Here is a 22,847-nt window from a genome sequence, read left to right as displayed (position 1 = left end):
CTTAAGAGAAGCCAGAAATCCAGCTATTAATACAAAATATCCAATTTAGAAATGTTGGCCATTATTTTTTTTTAAAGGTTAAACATTGTACTGTCCAAATAAAATGTATCTGCAAACCAGATACTATAAGCCACCAGTTTATGCCGTCTGGTAAGTAGAAGTCAGATTCTAGTTCTGCTGTAACCTAAAACAAGTTCCTTAAACTCAGACTTCTCATGCCAATGAGAATACCACTTTGTTCCTAAAGGTTATAAGGAAAAGAGAATGTATGTGAATAGCCACAGAGCCTGACACCTATAAGGTATCAGTAGTATTCCTTCCTCAGGGAAACAACACAGGTTTAATAAAACAATACTGTTAAAATCAAATTCATTATCAGCCCAGAAGCCTTCAGCTACCGTGTGAGCACATTATAGGTACAGAGCTTTGTGCTAGATTCTCTGGGAGCTGCAGTTTCCAACCTGGCAATTCATCTGTATCATAAACTGTGTTTGTTAAAGGTGCTGGTTCCAGGGTTCCACCCATCGTTACATTACACCTGCGTTCTGTGCCTATCCACACCCAGATTTATGAGCTCATCTTCCCAAGAATCTGCATTTTAATGAGTTCCTCAGGGGAGATCTCTGGTAGCCAGTTTGCATTTATGGAAACCACTGCTCCAGAAAATGAATCATTACTTCCAGTCTAATTAGGGAAAGATGATAAGCATATGCATATGTGTAAGGAAGAGTTAACAGTAATTAACTAAAGCTCCCTAGATATAATTGTCTCTGATGAAGTGCTGACTGAGGACATTAGACAGTCGGCTGTTGACAGAATCCTTAGGGAAAACCAACGGGAAGGGAAGTGAGTGACACCATGCAGTGAGGTCAGGATTTTGTCAGAAGCAAGCAGAACCATCTAGCAGTCTAGGCTCATGTATGTAAACGAGGCCTGCGGCCCAGCGGCTGCGAGTTTGACATGCTTGGACTCTAGACAAGGGAGCAGAGGTCTCGCCTTGCAGAGGCTGTGCAGGCCTGTTAGAGCTGCATTGAGGTGAGGTGGAGCATAGTAGAAGATAGCAAGCAGACAGAAACCTGGTTATGAAGGCTTTTGAAGTCAGACCAGTTAAAATAAGTGCTTCACATTGCCAAGTGTTTTGGTGTGGTTGTGAAACATTTTCATATGGCATACTGAAGTACACCCTAATCTATGTAAGACCATTTTATTATAAACAAGTTTTTGTTTGCTATAATTTAACTTTCTCTTTTTCATACACACAATCCACTTTTGCTGAAATTTCTCTTGGTTGATATTGTGGCCTTACCACAAGCCCAAGAGAAACACAGATGGATACCAGGCTTAAAGTGCTCCAAGGTGATCAAGTAAGTGGACGGAAAACAAAAAAGGAACCAGGCCGGAGGTGGGAGAAAAACTAGAAGGGCCTTGGAAAGGGATAAAGCATGCCAGAGAGAGGAGCCCCGTCCTGGGTGAAGTGGCCTAGAGAAGAGAGGAGAGGAGGGCCCAGGAAGGTGAGTGGGCTGGGGAGCCGCAGGGAAGCCGTGGGGGGAGGGAGAGCACTTCTTCAGTTCACAGCCGGGTCCTCTGCTGATCATGGCTAAATCGTAGTGCTCACTGTGATTATAGATCCGGTGGGAAGAAGAGGACTTCCAAGCTGGGGATGAGGAGGGGGTCTTCCAGAAAGGATCAGGAGATGCCTGTGGTCGCCAGAGGCTGCTATAGCCCCAATTTCGGGGCAGTCATGACACCACAGAAAGCGGTAGACTAGAAATATAGCCTGTAGTGTTGGGTCTACACCTTGCAGAATTGTATGACCTTGAGCAGGTCAGTTGTCTCCTGTGCACCTGAGGCCCCTCTGTGAATAATGAAGGGGTTGCATTAGGTCAGCTTTTATTTTGAAACAGCATTGGGACTGGATCCTTTCTTCCATCTACATTTTATCTGAAGGACCATTCCTAAAGCAGACGAGGTTGGAGTTGCTCAGGTTGAAGTAAGAGTTGAGGGCGGTGTGCTGCTTGATCAACCTATGAGGGCTCTCGCTCAAATGGCCACTACAGTCGCTTGGACCTCCAAGCACTCAGAAAGTCGGTCATGCAGTGCTGCTCCTGGCCCAGAGCTCTCGGACAATTGTTCCAGCAACAGCAGCGATTCCCTGTGGTCTGCTGGGAGTCACGTTGGCAGCAGAGGGGACCTTTCTGAACCCATTGTGCTGCTCTCAGTGCATCTAGATGGGGAAGAAAAGTCAGCCAACTACGGTGAAGGTCAGTCAGCCTCCCTCCCTGCAGACGCCACAGTAATACCTGGGCCTCTGCAGGGAGCCAGCCTAGGGCCCGTGGCCTTCCGCTGTGCCAGCTGGAGAAAGTCACCGCTGCCACTCCCTGTTTGCAGAGCTCCCTAGGCTTGGAGCTGTAATAAACATCCTCTCACTATGGGAGGTAGGGGAAATGGAGAAGGGAGAGGTAATCACTCATATATCAAACAGTTCGTTGAGCACTGTCCCTGTAAGAACTGTTCAAACCTGTAGAAAAGTTTTATGAGTGTATTTGAACCAGAGGATATGCCTGGAAGCAAGATCTCAACAGACTGAGAAAAACGCTTCAGGCAATGACATTGCAATTTCATTTATGCATCTGGAATTAAGGAGGGTATGTAAGGAAGATTGCATGAAGGTGGGAGAAAGCAAGGTGGGGATTGGATTACAGCAGCAATTTTCAACCTTTTTCATCTCATGGCACACATAAACTAATCACTAAAATTCTGTGGCATGCCAAAAAAATGTGTGGTTTGTTTTTTGGGTTTTTTTTTGCTAATCTGACCAAAAAATATAATTTTTTAAAATATTTTTTTATTGATTTCAGAGAGGGAGAGAGAGAGAGAGAGAGAGAGAGAGAGAGAGAGAGAGAGAGAGAAACATCAATGATGAGAGAGAATTATTGATCAGCTGCCTCCTGCACGCTCCCCACTGGGTATCGAGCCCACAACCTGGGCATGTGCTCAGAATCGAACCTGGAACCCTTCAGTCCGCAGGCTGATGCTCTGTCCACTGAGCCAAACCGGCCAGATCCAAATAGATATAATTTTGATTCATTCACACCGGACGGCTATTGTGTTGGCTGTTGTCATTTTTTTATTTGATAATCTAAGGCAGTGGCCGGCAAACCGTGGCTCACGAGCCACATGCAGCTCTTTGAACCCTTGAGTGTGGCTCTTCCACAAAATACCCTGTGCGGGCGCGCACGTACAGTGCAATTGAAACTTTGTGGCAGAAGTCGTTTTTCGGCCTGGGCGAGTCTATTTTGAAGAAGTGGCATTAGAAGAAGTGGGGGTGCCGAAACCGGTTTGGTTCAGTGGATAGAGCGTCGGCCTGCGGACTGAAGAGTCCCAGGTTCGATTCCGGTCAAGGGCATGTACCTGGGTTGCGGGCACATCCAGCTGACCGATGTTTCTCTCTCATCGATGTTTCTAACTCTCTATCCCTCTCCCTTCCTCTCTGTAAAAAATAAATAAAATATTTTTAAAAAGAAGAAGAGGTGTGTCGGTCGGGCGACGGGAGACACGAGGCGCGCGCTACTCATGCAGGAGTTGAAATGGAGAGTGAGTACGTAGATCTTCTGCTGCATATCAAGGTACGTTGGTTATCAAGAGGAAACATTTTGAAACGTCTCACTTCCTTATTAACAGAAATTAAAGCATTTCTCCTTGAGAAGGGTGTACACTATCCAGAACTAACGAATGATGAGTGGATCCAAAAATTTTATTTCATGGTAGACGTTACGTCTGATCTAAATCAGCTTAATCGTAAACTACAGGGGAAAGGAAACACAGTTTTTTCAATGTTAGAAGAAGTTATTCGAAAACAAATTATCTCTTTTTGCTCAAGCTTTTGAAAGAGAAACTTTGATTCACTTTCCAAGCCTGTTGAAACATCGCCAAGAAAATAATTCTGATATTGACATTTGCTATTTCAAAACAACACTTTTAAATATGAGGGAAGCTTTTCTCAACAGGTTTCAGGAATTCAGAAACAGCAAAGCTACGTTAGCCTTTGTTAAAAAACCTCTCAATGCTACTGTAACAGAATTAAATTTTTCTCCCTTTAATATTGACATTGGCAACTTTGAAATGCAATTGCTGGATTTAAAAAACAAAGAACTGTGGAGCTTGAAATCTGAACGTCTCTGTGCTGATATAGAAATATTGGAGAAAAATGTGAACTTAGTTCACAGCACTAGTGGTCTGCTTTGAAAGACCTGAAGAAGGAAGATATGTTGATTTTTAACACCTGGAGTAGTATTCCTGACTCATATAATCAACTGAAAAAAACTAGCATTTGCTGTTCCTTCCTTATTCGGGTCTACATATTTATGCGAACAATCATTTTCAAGCATGAACCTTACCAAGAGTAAATTGAGAAGTCGTCTTATTGATGAGAACCTGGAATCGTGCCTAAAATTAAAAACAACATACAAACCTGACTTACCCAAACTTTCCAAGGAGATGCAAGGCCATTGTTCACATTAGTGTTTGTCAGTCATTGTCATGATTTAATTTTATGGATATTGTAAGGAATTTAATTTTATCAATAAATAATATCATTATTAAGTATGATATCAAGTTTTAGTCAACGTACCTATAGTTTAACTAAGACTTAAAACTTTAAGTAAAGTTTATTAATTTTAGGGAATGTTGTGGAGTGAAAGAAGATGTAGTGTCGAGGATTGAGAAAGGTATGTTGAGATGGTTTGGACATATAGAGAGGATGAACGAAAGGAGATAGATGAAACAAGTATACAAGACGAGTGTGGATGGGAGAGTTGGAAGGGGTCGACCTCAGCGAACGTACCTCAATCAGATTGAGAATATTTTTAGCAAAGGCCAGTTTAGGAGTACCCTAATTAAGTTAATAACAATGTACCTACCTATATAGTTTAAGTTTAAAAAATTTGGCTCTCAAAAGAAATTTCAGCTGAAGCCGGTTTGGCTCAGTGGATGGAGCGTCGGCCTGCGGACTGAAGGGTCCCGGGTTCGATTCCGGTCGGGGGCATGTACCTGGGTTGTGGGCACGTCCCCGGTGGGAGATGTGCAGAGGGCGGCTGATCGATGTTTCTCTCTCATCGATGTTTCTAGCTCTCTGTCTCTCTCCCTTCCTCTCTGTAAAAAATCAATAAAATATATTAAAAAAAAAAAAAAGAAATTTCAATCGTTGTACTGTTGATATTTGGCTCTGTTGACTACTGAGTTTGCCGACCACTGGCCTAAGGGGAGTGAGGTCAGTGCCCCTGGCTAAATCATCAGGTATTGCATGTTTTAAAAATGCTTGCAACACACTTGTTGAAAACCACTGGATTATAGGATAGTTACGATTATGTGCTCTCTTGAGTGTGGTTACACTTCCGAAGGTCTGAAAAAGAGCTGTTTCAAAAGCGTGTCACCTACCCCTGGCCCGGTGGCTCAGTTGAGCAACGTCCCAGGCACGGAAAGGTTGCCGATTTGATTTCCCAGTCAGGGCACACACCCAGGTTGTGTGTACATTCGGAAGGCAACCGACCATTGTTTCTCATATCAATGTTTCTCTCTCTCCTCTCTAAAATTAATAAAAACATTCTTTAAGTGTGTTACCTAGATGCACAATAAACAATGGACAGTGCTTGCTTCAGGCAAAGATAAACCTTTTACTAAACAAGTTTTAGGCCTAGGGCGTGACTCTTCACCATGACCAGCCCGGTTAGGAATTTATGAATAGATCACCCTGTGAGGTTACTTTCAGTCAGATCTATTACAGCACCCCTTTTCATCCACAGTACCTACTATGTGAAATAAACGTTAGTCCTGCGCTTGGAACTGAGAGAAAAGTTGGAGAGGGCACTTAGACACTGAATGAACCTCTATTTGCCAGACCCATGCTGTGCATTTTTAAAATTATGTTTTTATTAATTTCAGAGAGGGGAAAAAGAAAAACATCAATGATGAGAGAGAATCATTGATCGGCTGTCTCCTGCACACCCCTCACTGGGGATTGAGCCCTCAGCCCAGCCATGTGTCCTGACTGGGAATCCAACCATGACCTCCTGGTTCTTAGGTTGATGCTCAACCGCTGAGCCACGCTGGCCAGACCTTGCTATGCATGTTTCATTGATTGTGTACTGCTCACCTCAGCTCTTTGAGAGTGCATTATCATCTCTTTTTATGGATGAGGAAACAGATTCAGCAAGGTTAAGTCTCTTGCCCAAAGTATCACACCAGATACAAGTTGGATTCAAACCGGGGTTAATCTGGCTGCTTCTAGACCACCCCGCCCCTTCCCCTGAATCCACAGCTTAGCAACTCCTGTCAAGTTGGTCTATCACTGTGAACCTCAGTGACTTGTTTGTGACGAGAGTCATGATAACCCTGACTCCCTTATAGTGTTATACGCACTGAATAAGAAAGTGAAGGTGAAACCCTTTACAGCTGATAATGCTGAAATCCTTTTACAACTGATAACACTTATGCAAATGCAAAGTATTATTGCTAAGGAGAGGAAGTGGGTGTCCTGATAGCAGCCTCCTTGCCCTCCCTGGAAGATGAAAAACTTGGGAGCTAATAGCCAAGGAGTGACTCCAGGGAGACGGACATCCTAGGTTTGCTCTCTGCTCTCTAGTGGCCCAGGGACTATAGGAGCTGGACCGAGGTAGGAAGGGAGTGTAGGAGGGGAGGTGGGCCCAGGGAGGGCGAGAGAGGGCTTAGTCAGGTCAAGGCCTCGAGCTCCAAACTGGACTTTGAAGTGTCTGATAGTATCTTTTCTTTCTCTTCCAGTTTTGTTTTTTTTAATGGTAATTTTATTGAGGATTTAGCAGGGATGTGGTAGTTTCAGAGGCAGGACGGCAGGACGGATGGGAAAGACAAGGATTTAATGAGCTGTTCTTGGGAAGGCCGCCACCAGTCACCGCAGCCATGAGATTCCCTAGCTCCCCACTGGCCCCCTGCCAGACTGGGCTACCTGCGTTGTTTAACCCACCGAGGACAATGCCTAAAGCTGAGGCCTTTTCCTTCCTGGCCTTTCCTGGGAAGGGAGGGATAACAATTGAGTCTGACTGTTTATACCCAGGTGTTTGCGCCCAGAAGCCCCGGCTCTAAACCAAATACCACATGTCCATCCGGCCGTCATGACAGGCCCCTCACACAGCAGGCAGACTCCTCAGCGGCCTTCCATTCGTTCCTGGCTGTGCTGAGACCAAAGGGGCAGCCCTTGTCTTCCCCCAGCCTTTCTTTATGAACCCAACTTTGGTTTTTCTCATCTCTCCTTTTTAAAATATATATTTATTTATATTGCTTTCAGAGAGGAAGGGAGGGAGGGAGGAAGAGAGAGAGAGAGAGAGAGAGAGAGAGAGAGAGAGAGAGAGAGAAACATCAATGATGAGAGAGTATCATTGATTGGCTGCCCCCTGCATGCCACCCGGGCATGTGCCCTGACCGGGAATCAAACTGTGACCTCTTGGTTCTTGGGTCGACGCTCAACCACTGAACCATGCCAGCTGTGCTCATCTCTCCTTTTTGATGATAGCGGAAATGCCAGAACTGATCCAGAACTGATATATGTAAAGAGAGAGAGAGAGAGAGAGAGAGAGAGAGAGAGAGAGAGAGAGAGAGAGAAATGGAGAGGGGTGGGGAGAGAGAGAGAGAAAACACACCTAATTTGGAACTGGGGAAATAACCAGTATAAATATGGAGGAAAATCTAAACTCTCTAACTGACCTAAAAGGAAGTGCTGACATCAGGGCCTGCTCCGCTGCCCATGTAACAGGCTTCTGGGGGTGGAACATGCCACGGCACCTGGCCAGGCCATGGGAAGAACACTCCATCTGTCACCCTGTTTGCATTGACAGTTCAACAAGGAAGCCCTCCCCTCATCTTAGAGCACAGGCCGGCCTCACCCCACTCCCTGAACTTAAACTGTCACCAAATTCCACACGGCCCCACGGAGCCAGCTTCCTGCCAGCTGTGCTGCTCCGGCCACAGGCTCAGTGAAAGGTCACTCATTGTGATGACGCAGGTTCCATTGGATCATTTTTGTTTTTTTTTTAATATGTTTTTATTGATTTTAGAGGGAGAGAGAGAGGAAAAAAAACAACACATTGATTGGTCGCCTCCTATATGCACCCTGACCGGGGGTCAAACCTGTGACCCTTCAGTGCACGGGACATCGCTCCAACCAACCGAGCCACACCGGCCAGGGCATAGGATCTTACTCTTATCCCCGAGAAGTCTCCCTCTTCCTCTACAATGACGGCACCTTCGGAGAGTATCTCAAATGTGTTGTAAGTGAGTCCTTTCCGCTCCCAGGAGGTGTCTGCTGGGTGAGACCACCCAGTTTTCCGGGTACCCCTCATGCAACATCACCACTGCCCCCAGGCATCCCCTCACAGCCTGGGCTCCAGGGTCAGAACTGCTCACTGGCCCTCATACTCCACTTACTGAAGTGTCCCCAAAGGAGTGTCAGTGTTTGGGTGAAATTGCTCTTTCCATCTTCATATGCCACTTCCATCTCCCTCTGACCCCACTGGGACCCCGAGGCTGACTGATAGACACCACACTCAACTCCAAGTCCCTCTTCCCTCGGACTCTGAAGCTTCCCTTGGACCCAGCATGTCACCCCTGACCCCTTTCCCTTAAGAAAGGTGTCTCCCAGGAGGCTCCTCGGGTGGGAGACCCAGGCAAGTCTGTCCTACGTGCTCCAGGGGCTCCTGCTATGGCTCAACCCCGGCTGGACATGAACCCACAGCTTACACTGGAGTGAGACCCCAGTGTGACCTGTAACCTCATGGAGGTTGTCGCCAGCCAGGCCCAAGGACTGGGAGGCCAACTCTGCGGAGGACCCAGGATGCTGGGGAGCAGCGGAAGCCGAGGACCAAGCACCTTGTACGCCCAGGCCCACATGTGGAAACAGCTGTTCAAACTGTAACACAACCGAGTCGATTGTGTCAGTCACCGAAGGAAAGTCGGTGTAAATAGAACTCGGAAAACCAGGCTTGTCCATCAGGATTGCCCAATGGACAAAGTAAATATTTAGTTCCAGCCCTGGAATTGTGCCCGCTAATTCCGTGCTTCGCTATCATTTTTCCTTTTATTCATTCATCCTGCAAACATTTGCTGCCGCCTCCCCTCCGTGCGGCCAGTCCTGGCCTGGCACTTCCATACTCTGATGTGAACCTCAGGGGAAGGAGGAGCGGGGAGCAGAGACTGGGGAAGGCTTCACGAAGGAGTTACTTTTACGCTGGGTTTTGCATTGATTTTTTTTTTTTTTTAAGAGAGAGTGGATGGGAGGGAGAGAGACAGAGACAGAGAGAGAGAGAGAGAGAGAGAGAGAGAGAGAGAGAGAGAGGGAGAGATGTGAGCCACATCAATCAGTTGCCTCCTGCATGAGTCCCAGTGGGATTGAACCTGTGGAATCGAACCCAGGACCCTTCAGTCCACTGAGCCAAACCAGCTAGAGCTTAAGCTGGGTTTGGGCTGATGTGTAGACCTCGTGAGAAGAGCCACAAGGTGGGTTAGGACAGGTCTAGGGAACAGCTCATGACCCCAGGGTCTGTGGGTGGCTCGGTGATTCCTGCAGCCAAGCTCCCTGTGGGCGAGGACTCCCTAGCAGCACTCAGACCAAGAGAAGCAGCGAGGACTGCAGGGCTGGCAGGCCACTCCCTGGCTGGCAAGGAGAATGCCTTTACTTTTCTAAGCCTCCATTTCCTTCAGGAAAATGGCCGAGGATGCTGATGATCAGAGGGTGGGCTTGAGTATCAAACTGTCTGGGTCCAAGTCCTACTACCTGCTGGCCCTGGGCCCCCTGATTCCTTTTCCTCATTGAACGTGGAGAAAATAGAGACGCCCGCCTCCGAAGGATTGAGAGAGGAAGCATGCCAAGTAGTTTCACCTGAGTAAACATCCACTGCTCTTAAGGTACTGTTTTGTGTGTAGAGTCAGGACCCGCAATGCCTGCCCCAGTTCTTCCAGTCCAGTATTGATTGAGGGCCTACTACGTGCTCGCTGCTGCTGTCAGGGCACTGGTGCACCTGGTCCTGCAGGTTGGCCTCCCCGGGAGGCTAATGGGGTGCAGGATGTTCGTTAAGGAATGCCTCTGGGAGCAACACCCGGGGAAGGGGAAGCAGGACTGAGAAGGGGAGAAGAGAACTGCCAGGCAGGCCCCGTGCTAACCTCCACTGGCCCTACAGAGCTCTGGGGCTGGAACGGCCCTTGGGAGTCCCAGTGGGTCAGTCATTGGCTGGGCCTCCGCAGAAAGGAGTGTGACCCTGAGTGAGAGGTTTCCTCTGCCTGGAGAGGCCGGCAGCTGAAGGCATCTGCGCTCTGACAGCTAGGACAAGCCTTTCTTCTGTTTTTCTATGTTTTCATTGACTTTTTTAGAGAGAGAGGAAGGGAGAGGGACAGAGAGATAAGAACACTGGTCACATCGATTGGCTGCTTCCTGCACGCCTCCTATCGGGGACGGAGCCTGCAACCCAGGCATGTGCCCTGACCTGGAATCAAACCAGTGACCTCTTAGTTCATGGGTTAACCCTCCACCACTGAGCCACACCGGCCGGGCCAGGACAAGCCTTTCTTAAAGGGGGCGCTGAGCTCTGCCCCACAGTGTCCACCAGGAAAACCACACATGAACCCCCTGCTTCCTGAAGAGGCTGTGCCCTGGGAGCGTATGCTCTCAAGGTTGCTGTCAGATTAAAGGAGACCATGGGTGAAAGTGCCTTACAAAAAGGCCTGGTGTAACAGAGCGGGTCTGCAAACCATGACGACCAAAGGTAGCAAGACCTCAGGTGAGCAGAATGGGAGGAAGAGCATCCGGCTTGGACAGCACTTAGCTGCCCAGTGGTGTCTGGATCCTGTTCCTCCTGTGCTCCCGGCCATAACGTGGACAGGACTCCACCCTGGGGGTCCTGCACCTAGCCAGCCTCTCCTGGGCTGGTCAATAAAACTCCTGCACGAGGAGCCTCCTCACTCCACCTGGGGCAGCAGCAGGGGCACGGGCTGAGGGGGCGTCCGCAAGAGGGGGCTGGATGATGGGTGGGAGCTGGGCTGCGGGGCAGTGGTCCTGGCACCTCCAGCTCAGAGAGGCAAGAGGCAGGCAGAACCAGGGAGGTGAGGGCATGAGGGGGGTATGGGGGGATAAGGACACATATGTAATACCTTAATCAATAAAGAAATATATATATATATATGGCAGGCAGAGACCCAGGGAGCAAGAATAAGAGATTTCCTTGGCAATGGCCTCTCCCAAGTTGTTGGAAAATGGTAGGAAATCTACAAGCAGAAGGCCTGCTCCAACACCCGCTCTGAGGTGTGCCGAGCTGCCCGCCCCACAGGAATCACCCATTCCAGAAGGGAAAAACCCAGTGCCCAGTTTGCTATCAGTTCCTGGAAGGTGTGGTCAGCTGGAGGGAGAGGGGGATGGCCAAGAGGAGGAAGTGGTGCAGTCTTGGCCCTGCTTTTGTTCACCCTTCTCTCTTGGTCTATTTCCCTGAAGCAGGTGGGATAGGGGTAGGTCACCAAACCTAGCAAATACAATTACAGGACACCCAGTGGAATTTCAATTTCAGATAAACAAGTAATGTTTTAGTGTAAATATGCACCATGCAATTTTGGGGATATACTTACACTAAGAAAAAATGTGTTGTTCAGCCCCAGCCTATCCTGGGTCAGTTGGTTGAGTGTCATCCTGTGCACCGTAAGGTCAAGGTTAGATTCCTCGTCGGGGTGGGTCCGGGAGGCAACCAATCAATGTTTCTCACATCAATGCTTCTCTCTCTCTCTCTCTCTCTCTCTCTCTCTCCCTCTCCCTCTCCCTCTCTCTAAAATCAATAAAAACATATTTTGGGGGGGGAAATTGTTGTTTATCTGAAATTGAAGTTTTTCTGGTAACCCTAGGTGGGTGCAGACCATGTGCTAGGCAGGGGAAGGCTGCCGCCAAGGCAGACAGGAAGGCCCACCCGCAGCCAGCCAGGGGCAGAGCAGTGACACAGAGGGGGACACATCAGGGGGCACAGGGGCATCCTGGGAATCCTGCAGCAGCTGGGCAGGGGCAGGGAAGGGCTGGAGGAAAGGAGAAAGGCGGCGGGTCCTGCCTAACAGTCCCCGCAGCAGGAATGCAGAAGGGCCCGGGTTGTCTCAGCCCAACCCGACTCCAACCCTGCTGGACTAGGGATGTGAGAGTGCGGAGCAGCCCCTGGGCTCCTGTGCTGCCCGACAGGGACTATGGATGTGAGAGCTCAGCGGGGCCCCTCGGCTCCTGTGCTGTCCTGGGTGACCTTAGGCAACTCTGGCAAAGGTCAGGCTGGGAGGCCTGCTCAGTGGACCGTTCTGTGCATGGGGTTAGCGTGCTGGAGGGGAGTGTCTGAGAGGCGAGGTGGGCTCCACGAGGGTCTTGCAGTTTCTCATTTGCATAGGAGGACAGGCGTCTGCTACGCGCCTCAGAGGTGACCCAGTGTATCGCTCCTGGGAATGCCCACCTCCACCCACGGTTCCCGGCCATCCCCGAAAGGGGCCAGTTTCCCCCCATCTATAGGTCCTACCTAGCCTTCAAAATGAATCGTAATGATAACTATAAATTACTGGACACATCCCGTTGGCCAGGCTTCTTGTTTCATCTTTACAGCAACATTATGAGGTAAACGCCATCATCGCCCCCACTTTACAGATGGGAAAACTGGGGCTCGGGTGAATTAAAGGACCAAAGCACCTCCCTAGCTAGTCAGCAGTGGGCGAGGACTCAAACCCAGGTCTGTGGGCTCAGGGGCCCCTGCTCCAGGAGTGTCCGTGCCTCTCACACAGCCTGGATTTCAAAGACCTGGCAGCGCCGTGCCCCGTGTCTGCCCTTTGGTCAGGACTCTTGGAGGAAGGGCACAGGTTGGGATTTCCCCCCCTGAATCCTCAGTCCCCAGTACAGAGGAAATAACAGTGTTTGTTGAAAGACTAAATCTTGTTCCAAAATGTACTCAGATCCCTTCCCTGTCCCCCATCCCTCTTCCTGTCCGCCCAGGCCTTGCAGAAGCCAGCACTTGGACTATGGAGAGCCTCCTGCGTGTCCGCTCTGAGCTGGGCCAGGCCGCTGAGGAAGGAACTAGCCTGTAACTCCCTCTGTCCTGTAGCCTCCCCCCCAAAGGAAGCCCCTCGCCAGGCAGGCGCCTGGGCCCCGGGACAAGTCCTTGGTCTCTAAAGGAGATAATGCCTTTGTCCCTTCTCGGATAAACAAACAGAGCCGGCTTGAAGTGTGTCCTGCAAGGTGCAGGAGCGGCGCCCCACCCATGGAGATAGGCCTGGCCTTCCTCCCAAGGTCACGGGCAGCTAGGCCCCGCGCGGTGCAGAGGCCACGCTTAGCCCGTTCTGCAGGGAAGCCGTGCCTCCACGTTCAGGGTGGGACACGGCTCTGCAGACCCCACCGTGCCCCTGGGCCCTCTCTTTGAACAAGGCCATCGGCTTCCCTACGTCTGCCCGCCCAGAGCCCACACATAAGCACAACGCCTCAGGGTCACGCCACACAGGGTACCAGTCACCGTGTGGTCTCGGGAGAGGCACCCCCTGGAGTTTGTGACTGCTGCTTTTCCAGGTCCAGGTGTCTATGTGCACGCACCACCCCGCCACCCATGACCCTGAGCCCCTATGCACCCTTATACTCTTGCCCCTCCTACACTCCTCCCTCCCACCCCTGCACAGTCAGATCTGAGCCACAGGAAGCAGGGCCAGCAAGTGTGCAAACCAAGAGCCAAGATTGGGGAAGTTTATTTTCCAAGAATCATCTAAACACACAGGGAGTATTTTCAGGCCCTGGCTCCCACCCAGATGCCAAATCTAAACAGGGGGTCAGAGGTCTGCCCGCTGGAGACACCGAGCAGCCAGTGGAGACAGGGTGGGACACGGCACTGCAGACCCCACCTGGCCCCTGGTCCAGAGGCCCGAATCCCTCAGATAACGGCCAAAGGAGGGAGCTGGAATGGAGCCAAGCGCGGGAAGAGAAGTGACTGAGGGTGGGCTGGGCCCTCTTTATGAACAAGGGGCCGCTGATGGCCCCCTATGATCTCTGAGCGACTGTCAGGAGCCAGAGGGGTTGGCGAAGGGTGGCGGGCAGCACTGGGGGAGGGATGTACTCAGAAGAGGGGTCTCTCAAGATCACACACGTGAGAGGGACTGCCCATCGGTCTCAGCCTCCAGGGCGCAGGAGCCAGTTCCAGGGGGTGGCTGCCCACCGCTGGGTGACTGGCCAGGAGTGACCTTGCTGTGAGTGGTGTGCTGACAGCATCTGCTCCCGCCTCCAGGCGCAGGGAGGGCAGGTGGAATGCTGGGAGGAGGCCTGAACCCTGGGCCCCAGACAAGCTGTGCCCATTCTGGCCCCCACTGGCCAGGTTTATTATTGTTTATTATTGTGGGGTCAGGGGGATGGGGGAGGGCGGTGTGCCTTCTGCCCGGGGTTGGAGAGACCAAGGTTCCCCAGTCTCTTGCAAAGAGCTGGGACTTCCTGGTTCTGCTACCATGTTATTCACTGAATGTTGCCTTGAGGGCAGGGTCGGGATGGGAGGTGGGGTGTAGAAGGGGCGAAGGGGAGGTTCGGACTTCTGAGAGCCCTGAGCTGGAAGTGGGGGGGCGGGGTTGGTGTGCCACTTAGATCTTAGATCCCCTGCAGGCAGCCGTGGGAACCAAAGAGAACAGGTTCAGTGTCCACATACCCCCCGCTGACACAGGCTGCCTGCTGTTGCCATGGTGATGCAATGGCACTCTCCTCCCCGCCTGCCACCCACAGCTGTGTGGTCACCAGTGAAAGGAGGTGGGTGCTTATTCTTGGTCACGAAGAGGAAAAGGGAGCGGGAGCAGCCCTTTCTCCCTCTTCCCAGGCTTGGCTGGGGGTGGTCAGGGACTCTGCGGGGATCAGGGTCAGAGAGGGTTTGGAGGTCACCTCCTCCAACCAGCCCCGTCCCGCGACCCAGCTTCTTACTTCTCACTTCTCACACTGGGTAAGGGGATCCCTGTGGGGAGCCCACCACCTCCAGACAGAGAGCCTGTTAGAAGTGTTCCCCACAGCACCCTGGCCCTGGCCCTGGGGGGGGTCGCGGGGGGCGGGGGGCGGAGGCCTCTTCACCCAGCAGGCCTGTTCTTGTCCCCTTCCCCTGGGTCTCAAGGCGCAAGCTCCTCCCAAACCCAGCCCTGCCCTGAATGATGAGGTCTGAGAGCCTGGGGCCCTCAAACCCTGGCTCTGGAGGCCCTTATTTCCTTCTCCCTTGGCTTTCCAGCCCCGCCCCCCCCCCCCCAGTCTCCCTCCCTCCTCGGGTCCCAGAGGGAAAAATCATTAGAGACGCACTGGAGGGGGGGGGGGGGGGAGAGTGGTGGTAGGGGCTTCACTGACAACTCCCGAGCGCAGGTCAGGGACCCTTGGATTCACCTGTGACTCCCTCTCCTCTCCGTCCTTTTCTGACCCATCAGCTCCTGGGCTACTGCAGCACCCCCACCTGCACCCCATGCGCCCCACCCTGCAGCCCCAGCTCCACAAAGCAAAGACCCTCTGGCAGCTCCCGGTCTCTCTTGCCCAACACCAGCATCCCTAAAACATCCTACTTTAAGGCCCCCCTACTTCGAGGCCCCCCCCTCCCCGCAGCCTCTCCCTCTTGCACACCGCCCCCCACTCCCCCCCCCCCCCCCGTCTCTTTTCTCCATCCTCCTCCTCCTCCTTCTCCTCCTCCTCCTCCTCCTCCTCCTCCTCCTCCTCCTCCTCCTCCTCCTCCTCCGGCCTGAACACGGCGGGCTCCAGATGGCCTCCTCCCTGGCCTCCTTCAGGTCCCCCGGATGTCCCTCCCCATGAGGCCCTCCCTGCCCACCTTCCTGCCTGGCTTTCTCCACAGCACGAAGTGCCTTCTGAGACATCGTACAACGAGTCTGTTTTATTGATGGGAACTCCAGGAGGGCAGGCCTTTTCGTCTGTCTCATTCCCTGCCACATCCCCAGTGTCCAGAACATAGACACTCAAGAAGTATTTTGGAAAATAAATGAACTCTTGTCGCCCACCGCGCCTAGCACAGAGGAGAGGGCGCCGGCACAGAGGAGAGGGCACTGGCACAGGGGAGAGGGCGAAGCACAGGGGAGAGGGCGCCGGCACAGAGGAGAGGGCGCCGGCACAGGGGAGAGGGCGAAGCACAGGGGAGAGGGCGCCGGCACAGAGGAGAGGGCGCCGGCACAGGGGAGAGGGCGAAGCACAGGGGAGAGGGCGCCGGCACAGGGGAGAGGGCGAAGCACAGGGGAGAGGGCGCCGGCACAGGGGAGAGGGCGCCGGTACAGGGGAGAGGGCGCCGGCACAGGGGAGAGGGCGAAGCACAGGGGAGAGGGCGCCGGCACAGGGGAGAGGGCGAAGCACAGGGGAGAGGGCGCCGGCACAGGGGAGAGGGCGCTGGCACAGGGGAGAGGGCGCCGGCACAGGGGAGAGGGCACTGGCACAGGGGAGAGGGCGCCGGCACAGGGGAGAGGGCGCCGGCACAGGGGAGAGGGCGCTGGCACAGGGGAGAGGGCGCCGGCACAGGGGAGAGGGCGCTGGCACAGAGGAGAGGGCGCCGGCACAGGGGAGAGGGCGCCGGCACAGGGGAGAGGGCGAAGCACAGGGGAGAGGGTGCTGGCTAGGGTCTCCGTGGGCTCTGCGTGGCCTCGGTGCTTCCACTGTGCTGGAGCTCCCGGGTGCCTTCGCATCTCTCCACGTGGGGTGTAGACAGGGAGTTCACACCCACGTGGTCCCTGCTCCGAAGGCATCTCCGGGGAACAGGGGTAGGTTGAGGGGAATGGGGCAGGGGTAGTTGTGGGAGCTCAAAACAGACCTGAGAAAGGTTTCTCTAAAAATATATCTATATTTCTTTCAATCATCATCCAAGTCCAATCTGGGAAGCAGAGGAAGGGAGGCCCAAGCCCTCTGAGGGCAGAGGTCAGAGGTCAAGTGTCCCGAGGTGAGCCATCATCGAAGGAAGCCAGCCACCAGGCAGGTGAGTGTGAGGGCCAGCAGAGCGGGCAGCGGCAAGGGCAGCAGTCGGCCGGGGGCCTGGGACCTGAACACCGGGCGCTGCCCCCGGCGCTGCAGGGGCCTGACGTTGTCCGTCATCTTCTGTGTCTGCTCACTGTCATAGAACAGCTTCTCAGAGAATGCAAGGATCTGCAGAGGGACAGGGACAGGTGGGGCTGGTGTCCCTGCTGTGTGACCCCAGGCCGGTTGCCTTGCCCCTCTGAGCCCTACCTCTCAGGTTTCCATGTGGATAAGAATGAGACGTAAAGTGCTGGGCACTGGTGGCACTCAATTCCCATTAGCCTCCCTGAGCCAAGTGGACAGCTCTGAGGGCCCAGGATCACAACTACTGTTACCATAGAACAATGGTCCTGGGACTTGAGCATGCATGTCACCTGGGGGCTTACTGGACTGCCAGGCCGCACCCCCAGACTTCCTGCTTCAGTAAGGAGTGAGGCCTGAGAATTTGAATGTCCAGCAAGTCTCCAGATGATGTAGATGCCGTGGGCCCAGGGACCACTCTTTGAGAACCACTGTCTGGGAACAAAAGACCAGGAGGGCAGGGACTGACTCACTGCTGTAGCCCCAGAGGCTCGTGTGTTATAGGGGCTGGAGGACCGTCTGTGGAAGGAATGACCCGTTTTCCCACTGTGGCTACAACCGACCCTCTCTCAGCTGAGCCTGACCAGCCGGCCGGGCCCTCCCACGCAGGCGCCTCTCCCCAGGACACGAGTCCCCTGCCCTCAGCTGGCCGGCTCCCACCTCCTTTCCAGGGTGCAGCCTTAGAACCCTTTTTCTGACACCCCCGCCGCAGCCTCTCCCCTCCAGCCCTTACCCCAGAGATGGGATGGCTGGGACCTTTCTTGTCTGTCTCCAGCAGGGAGTGTCTGTGAATTCAACCAGCAGGCCCTCAGCTCCCTGGGGTGCCCCACCTCAGCCCAGGGGACCTCTGAGGGGATCCAGAGAAATCGTTTTGGGGAGCTGCGCACTGGAAGGCTGCGCCCTCAGCCGGGCCCTGTGTACCTGGTCCACGTGGAGTTGAATGGGCTCCGCAAACACAGTCCAGACAACCTTCTCGTCGCAGCCCGGCGTGGTGAGCGAGCCCAGGTAGCGGTAGTAGTGCCTCAGTTTCTCCTGCTTAGGGAGCAGGTCAAACAGGCTGATGCTCTTCGTCATTGCGGTGCTCATCACTGGTGGGGTGGAGAAAGGGCGCTGTCAGTGGAGGGGAAAAGGGGGTTCTCGAGCCTCTGATCCCCCCTCACACACCTCCCTCTGAGAGCCCGGCCCCCCTTTGGAGGAACAAGTCCCCACCCCTCCCATCACCCCCAGGCTCCCCCTCCGGGACTTCCTGACTCACTGGGTTTGGGAATAGCAGACAAGGCCTCCACCAGCGGCTGGAAGCCCTCATTCTTGGATCCAGCCTGGAACAGGAGGGGAGGGAGCTTGAGAGGGGCTAGTGGGGAGCTGGTGGTGACCCCAATGTGTTCTCCTGGTCTGGGGGTAGGGAGGGCAGGCAGCTTCTGCATCTGAGACTCTGAGAGGCTCTGAGCTTCCCCCCCTCCCCCCCCCCCCCGTGACCCGGAGGGTGTACAAGTCACTGAGAAACAAGGGGCCTCCCCAGGCCCCTCCTGTTCGGCCCGAATCCCGGGTCTCTGGGTCCTAAGCAGCAGCCCCTGGCGGACGGCCCACCTCCACCAGGAAGGCCAGCACTGCAATCTCGTCTTTGGGGTCCTCGTCCTTGTTCTCTTTCTCGTGGACTATGTGCATCTGGTGGGAGGTGAGAGAGAAGGAGAGGGAAACTGTGGGGGCTGGACCCCCTTCCCAGCCAAGGCTCTGTCCCAGGAGGGGTCACTCACCTCCATGGCAAAGCGATCCCCGTCCAGGCTGTGCTCCGAGCCTGCATCCAGCACCCTGGACCAGTGCAGGTGCAGCTGCTTGGCCCGGTATGGGGAGGCCAGACCTCCTCCAGCGATTGTGGCCGCGTTCCCCAGCGACGCCATCACTGAAGGGCACAGGAGGGGCAGAGTCCTGTACTCACCTCCCCTAGCTTCTTCCAACCACTCTTCCCAGCTCCACCCAACCAAGACCTCAACTACGTCCCACCCTCTGTGGGCTTCAGGCCGGGACCCGGAGGGAGGGGACAGGATGGGTGGCACAGCCCTAGACGGTTCCCTGGCCCCCCTATCTGCCTCTCCCTCTGCACACCTCCCACTGCCCCAAACAGGAAACTCCATGGGTCCCTCCCCTGCTCCAACCCCCCTCCGTGGTGGCCTGGCGTCCTCAGGGGACTAGCCACCCCCTCAGCCCTCGGTGACCTGCCCCCGGCCCCTCCCAGCCTCGCTCTGTCCTCCATGCACACAGAGCCACGTGCAGCTCCCAGGCTGTTTCACATCCACACCTTTGCACATGGTGTTCCTTCATTCCCAGAACACCCCCGCCCCCAGCCCCAGACTGATCTGATGACGTATTGCAAATACTTCTTTCCAAAGCCTGTCCTGCCCCTTCCCTCTCCTCGCCTTCCCTCCGAGCTTCCAGCTTCTCCTCAGCAAAGTGGACCTGGGCCTGTGTGCCCGCCTTGTCCCCAGGGAACCCAGGGGCCCCTGGACCAGTGCCCAGGCCTCCATCCTGCCCACCCGGGACCCACCTGAGTGCCCATTGTTTTGCAGAGTCCACTTCTGCTTCTTGTCATAGCCGGAGAAGGAGAAGGGTCCCAGGTTTTCATCCACCCTTGCCTTGGCGGTGACGATGTTGATGGGGGATTGGCGGTCCTTCTGGCATTGCCCACCCCACTGGTCCGGCGCTGAGCAGGGAGAGAAGGCGGGCTGAGTTGGGGTGCCTGGCGCCAGGCTGTGGCCTCCTCTGCTCCTTGGAGGTCGGGACCAAGCACCCAGCTCACGTGTGGCAAGGCCTCGGGCGGGCAGTGATGTGGGACCGGGTGGGAACAGGGTGGCCAGTAGGTGGCTGTGAGGTCTGGGGGAGGGGACAGCCTCAGGCTGCTGGGCTGTGAGGGGAGAAATGTGGTGATAACCTGTGTGATGGAGTTCAAAGGGGGATGGGAGGGCTCTGGGCAGGTGAGGAGTGGGTCCCCTGGAAGGGCTGGAGGTGGGATGTGACCCAGGGAGGAGCCTGGTGCCTGAACCCTGGTGACCGTGGGCAGCCCTGACCAGCCTGCGACCGCAGAGGCAGGACCAAAGCAGCGGCTGGAAGGCGGTCCGCGAATCTGAGTAGAAGGTGCAAGTCTCCACTTTTACTCGAAAGAGTCAAACGTCTCTCCATCTGCTGCTGCCAATGACATCCCAGAGGACGGCCCCTCCGGATGACGGTGATGGGGGTGCCAGGGAAGGGCCCCCCGAGCTCAGGGGTGTATGCCCACATGCGTGTGTGCCTGTGTTCAGAGCTGATATGTGGCTGGCGGGGCACCCTTGTCCTTCGTCCTTCCCACCATCCTTGTGTCTCCAAGGCTCGCTGGACTTACCCACGCAGTTTTTGGAGTCCTTGGCTTGAATCGCGTAGCACCAGTGTGACTCTGGAGCAGAGAGAGGCAGGAGTGAGGCCTGTGAGCGTGTGTCCGTGCACCTGTGCAGCCATAGGCCCCTAGGAGCGCACGTGAACTGTGTGCACACAAGCCACACCAGGTGTGTGTGTGTGTGTGTGTGTGTGCGCGCGCGCGTGCGTGTGCACGCACAGTGGGTCAGAGGCTGCAAATCTCCCTGGAGTCAAAGCCCCCCTGGGGTTGGGGTGGCGGGTTCCTAGGAGAGGACACTTAAGAAGAAACTGTGGGTGGGGATGGGGCAAGAGGCAGTGCAAGAACGTGACTAATCTGCTGGTCATCCGTCCCCAAGACACGGGTTCTGGGGTTCTCCTTTCGCAGGCAGGCAGGGCTCCGAGGCCCCCAGGTTTCTCATCAGCCTCCCCCTCCCTCCTCCAACCCAAACCTGGAAGGGAGGTGAGAGGGGAGGAGGGGGATTAGGACAACAGAGTCAGGTTCTGGCTGCCTTCCCAGAGTTGACCAATGTGGAGGCGATGCCTCCAGGAGATTAGGCTGGCCCCTCCCTCTTCTGTTAGTAAGACCCATTCTTGGCTAAACTTTCACAGCCCCACAGCAAGGAAGACAGCCAAGCCTGTACCCCTGTCCCACCACCCCACACTCCTGAGTTTTGGGACCAGACAGACTCAGGTTCTCATCCCGGCTCTGCCTCAGGCTGGTAGAACCAGCATCTCTGCAGAAAGGCTGCACCACAAACATGCCACACAAATGCAAGATGTTGACAAGAGGGGAGACTGTGCAGGGGCAGAGGGAGCACACAGGAGCCCTCTGCTTTCTGTTCAGTTTTCTGTAACCCTAAACCTGCTCTAATTAAAGTCTATCGATATATATTTTTTTAAAGGCTGGACCAGCAGGGTGGACAAAGCATTTGATCTGGAGCTGGAGCTGGAATTCTGGCTGAGGAGCTGTGGGTTTAGGAGCAAGTCACTTAATCTCTCTAAGCCTCAGTTTTATCATCTGTAAAGTGGAACACCACCACCCACCTCACTGGGCTGGGAGGAGGACTAAATGAGATGGCAGGCGTGTTGCAGGTAGCCTGGAACTCAGCCAAGTCCCTGTTGAGCCCTTCCCTTCCCTTGCCTCCCTCCCTCTGGCCTCTTATAAGTGCACAGATGGCAAAAGCTGAGTTGGAAAGAATTCAAGGATGAGGAAATTCCTAAGAAAAGCACAGCTTCCCACTCAGCCTGAGCTCAGCCCTCTGAGCATCCCTCCATTCCCCCCACCTTCTTGCCTGGGCCGCCCCCCATCCAAACCCACCTTCTCTGGGGTCCCTGGAATGGGGACAGGTTGGGGAGGGAGCCAGGAGGAGGTCGGGGTCTCGCTAGGGAGTGGGAGGAAGAGTTTGAGGCCAGGAGTGAGCACTCACAGAAAGCTGGACACCCTCTTGCTCCAGGACCCTCAGAACCACTTTGGGTGTTCAAGTCCCTCAGCTCTGGATCAGCCCGCCTCCTTCCCAGGCCCTCTTGGAGGGGGCCAGGCCCCCTGCTGGGACAGCCGCTTCCAGAGAGGGACAGTCCCTGAGCGTCTTTCCCTGGACAGGGCTCTGCTGCCCCTGGAGTTGCTGCCTCTGGAACCCCCATATGGGTCAACTCTGCAAGGGCGAGTGGCCACTCCCCATGCAGGCCCCTCTGTGGGTGGCAGAGCTCTGACGCAGGAGCGGACCCCTGGCTGCCTCTGGCTTAATCTCTCTCTGCGGGCGAGTTCACGGACTTCTGAGCCCTACGTTCTTCCTCAGGCAGGAGTAAGTGTCCCAGGAGACGATGAGTGGGAGGCCACCTGCCCCGGTGAAGAGCTCCTTGTTACCATCCTCCTGTGTCTTCACCTCTCAGAGGTCCCGGAGGCAGAAGGGGCCTCCAAGGTCAAGTTGGACTGGAGGCTCATGGGAAAGCCACTCCAAGGGAAGCCTTCCTTAGACCAGAGTCCTGGAAGACAGCTGTGAAGGGCGGAACCCCCTCTGAGCCTCCCCAGGGCCTCTTTGGTTCAGGCTAAGCTTTCTTAGGAATTTGCTCTTTCCTGCCAGCTACGGCTCCTGCGTTTGTAATGGTAACCTCTGATCCACTGTCTTAATCATAGAAACTTTTGACCTGCTTGGATGAATGCTCTTGTAACTACCCTCTTCAGGAGGCTGGAGCCAGGAAAACACAATGTTGATGGGGCCAAGGCCAGGGGTCAGGTCTGTCTGTGGGCCGAGGGTAGAGAGCTGGCTTTTAGGCAAGAGGTGGCAGGTCGCACACCCGCTCAGGTTCCTGTATTTGTTCACCGTTCACGAGAGGGCTGCCCTTGCTGAGGGTTACC

General features: G+C 54.3%; 1 protein-coding gene across 3 annotated transcripts in view; it reads right to left on the bottom strand.

Moving 5' to 3' along the window:
* Positions 1 to 22,847, bottom strand: part of CA4 (carbonic anhydrase 4) — a 25,663-nt gene continuing 2,816 nt past the window's right edge. Inside the window, exons 2-10 of one of the 3 annotated variants that reach the window (XM_081110669.1) lie at positions 20,481 to 20,531; positions 19,650 to 19,805; positions 18,862 to 19,007; positions 18,695 to 18,772; positions 18,363 to 18,426; positions 18,029 to 18,195; positions 5,050 to 5,151; positions 4,398 to 4,446; positions 1 to 2,224 (exon numbers count right to left, since the gene is read on the bottom strand). In XM_081110669.1, the coding sequence (XP_080966795.1) occupies positions 2,052 to 2,224; positions 4,398 to 4,446; positions 5,050 to 5,151; positions 18,029 to 18,195; positions 18,363 to 18,426; positions 18,695 to 18,772; positions 18,862 to 19,007; positions 19,650 to 19,805; positions 20,481 to 20,531 (986 nt within the window). In that variant the 3' untranslated portion in view covers positions 1 to 2,051. Of the gene's footprint in view, positions 2,225 to 4,397; positions 4,447 to 5,049; positions 5,152 to 15,881; positions 17,156 to 18,028; positions 18,196 to 18,362; positions 18,427 to 18,694; positions 18,773 to 18,861; positions 19,008 to 19,649; positions 19,806 to 20,480; positions 20,532 to 22,847 lie in introns of those variants that run through there. The other 2 variants (XR_013997014.1, XM_081110670.1) reach the window with 2 other exon arrangements.

Source organism: Myotis nattereri (genome assembly GCF_964212035.1).
Source record: "Myotis nattereri genome assembly, chromosome: 16".
Taxonomy (NCBI): Eukaryota; Metazoa; Chordata; class Mammalia; order Chiroptera; family Vespertilionidae; genus Myotis; species Myotis nattereri.
This window is presented reverse-complemented; position numbering and strand designations above follow the sequence as displayed.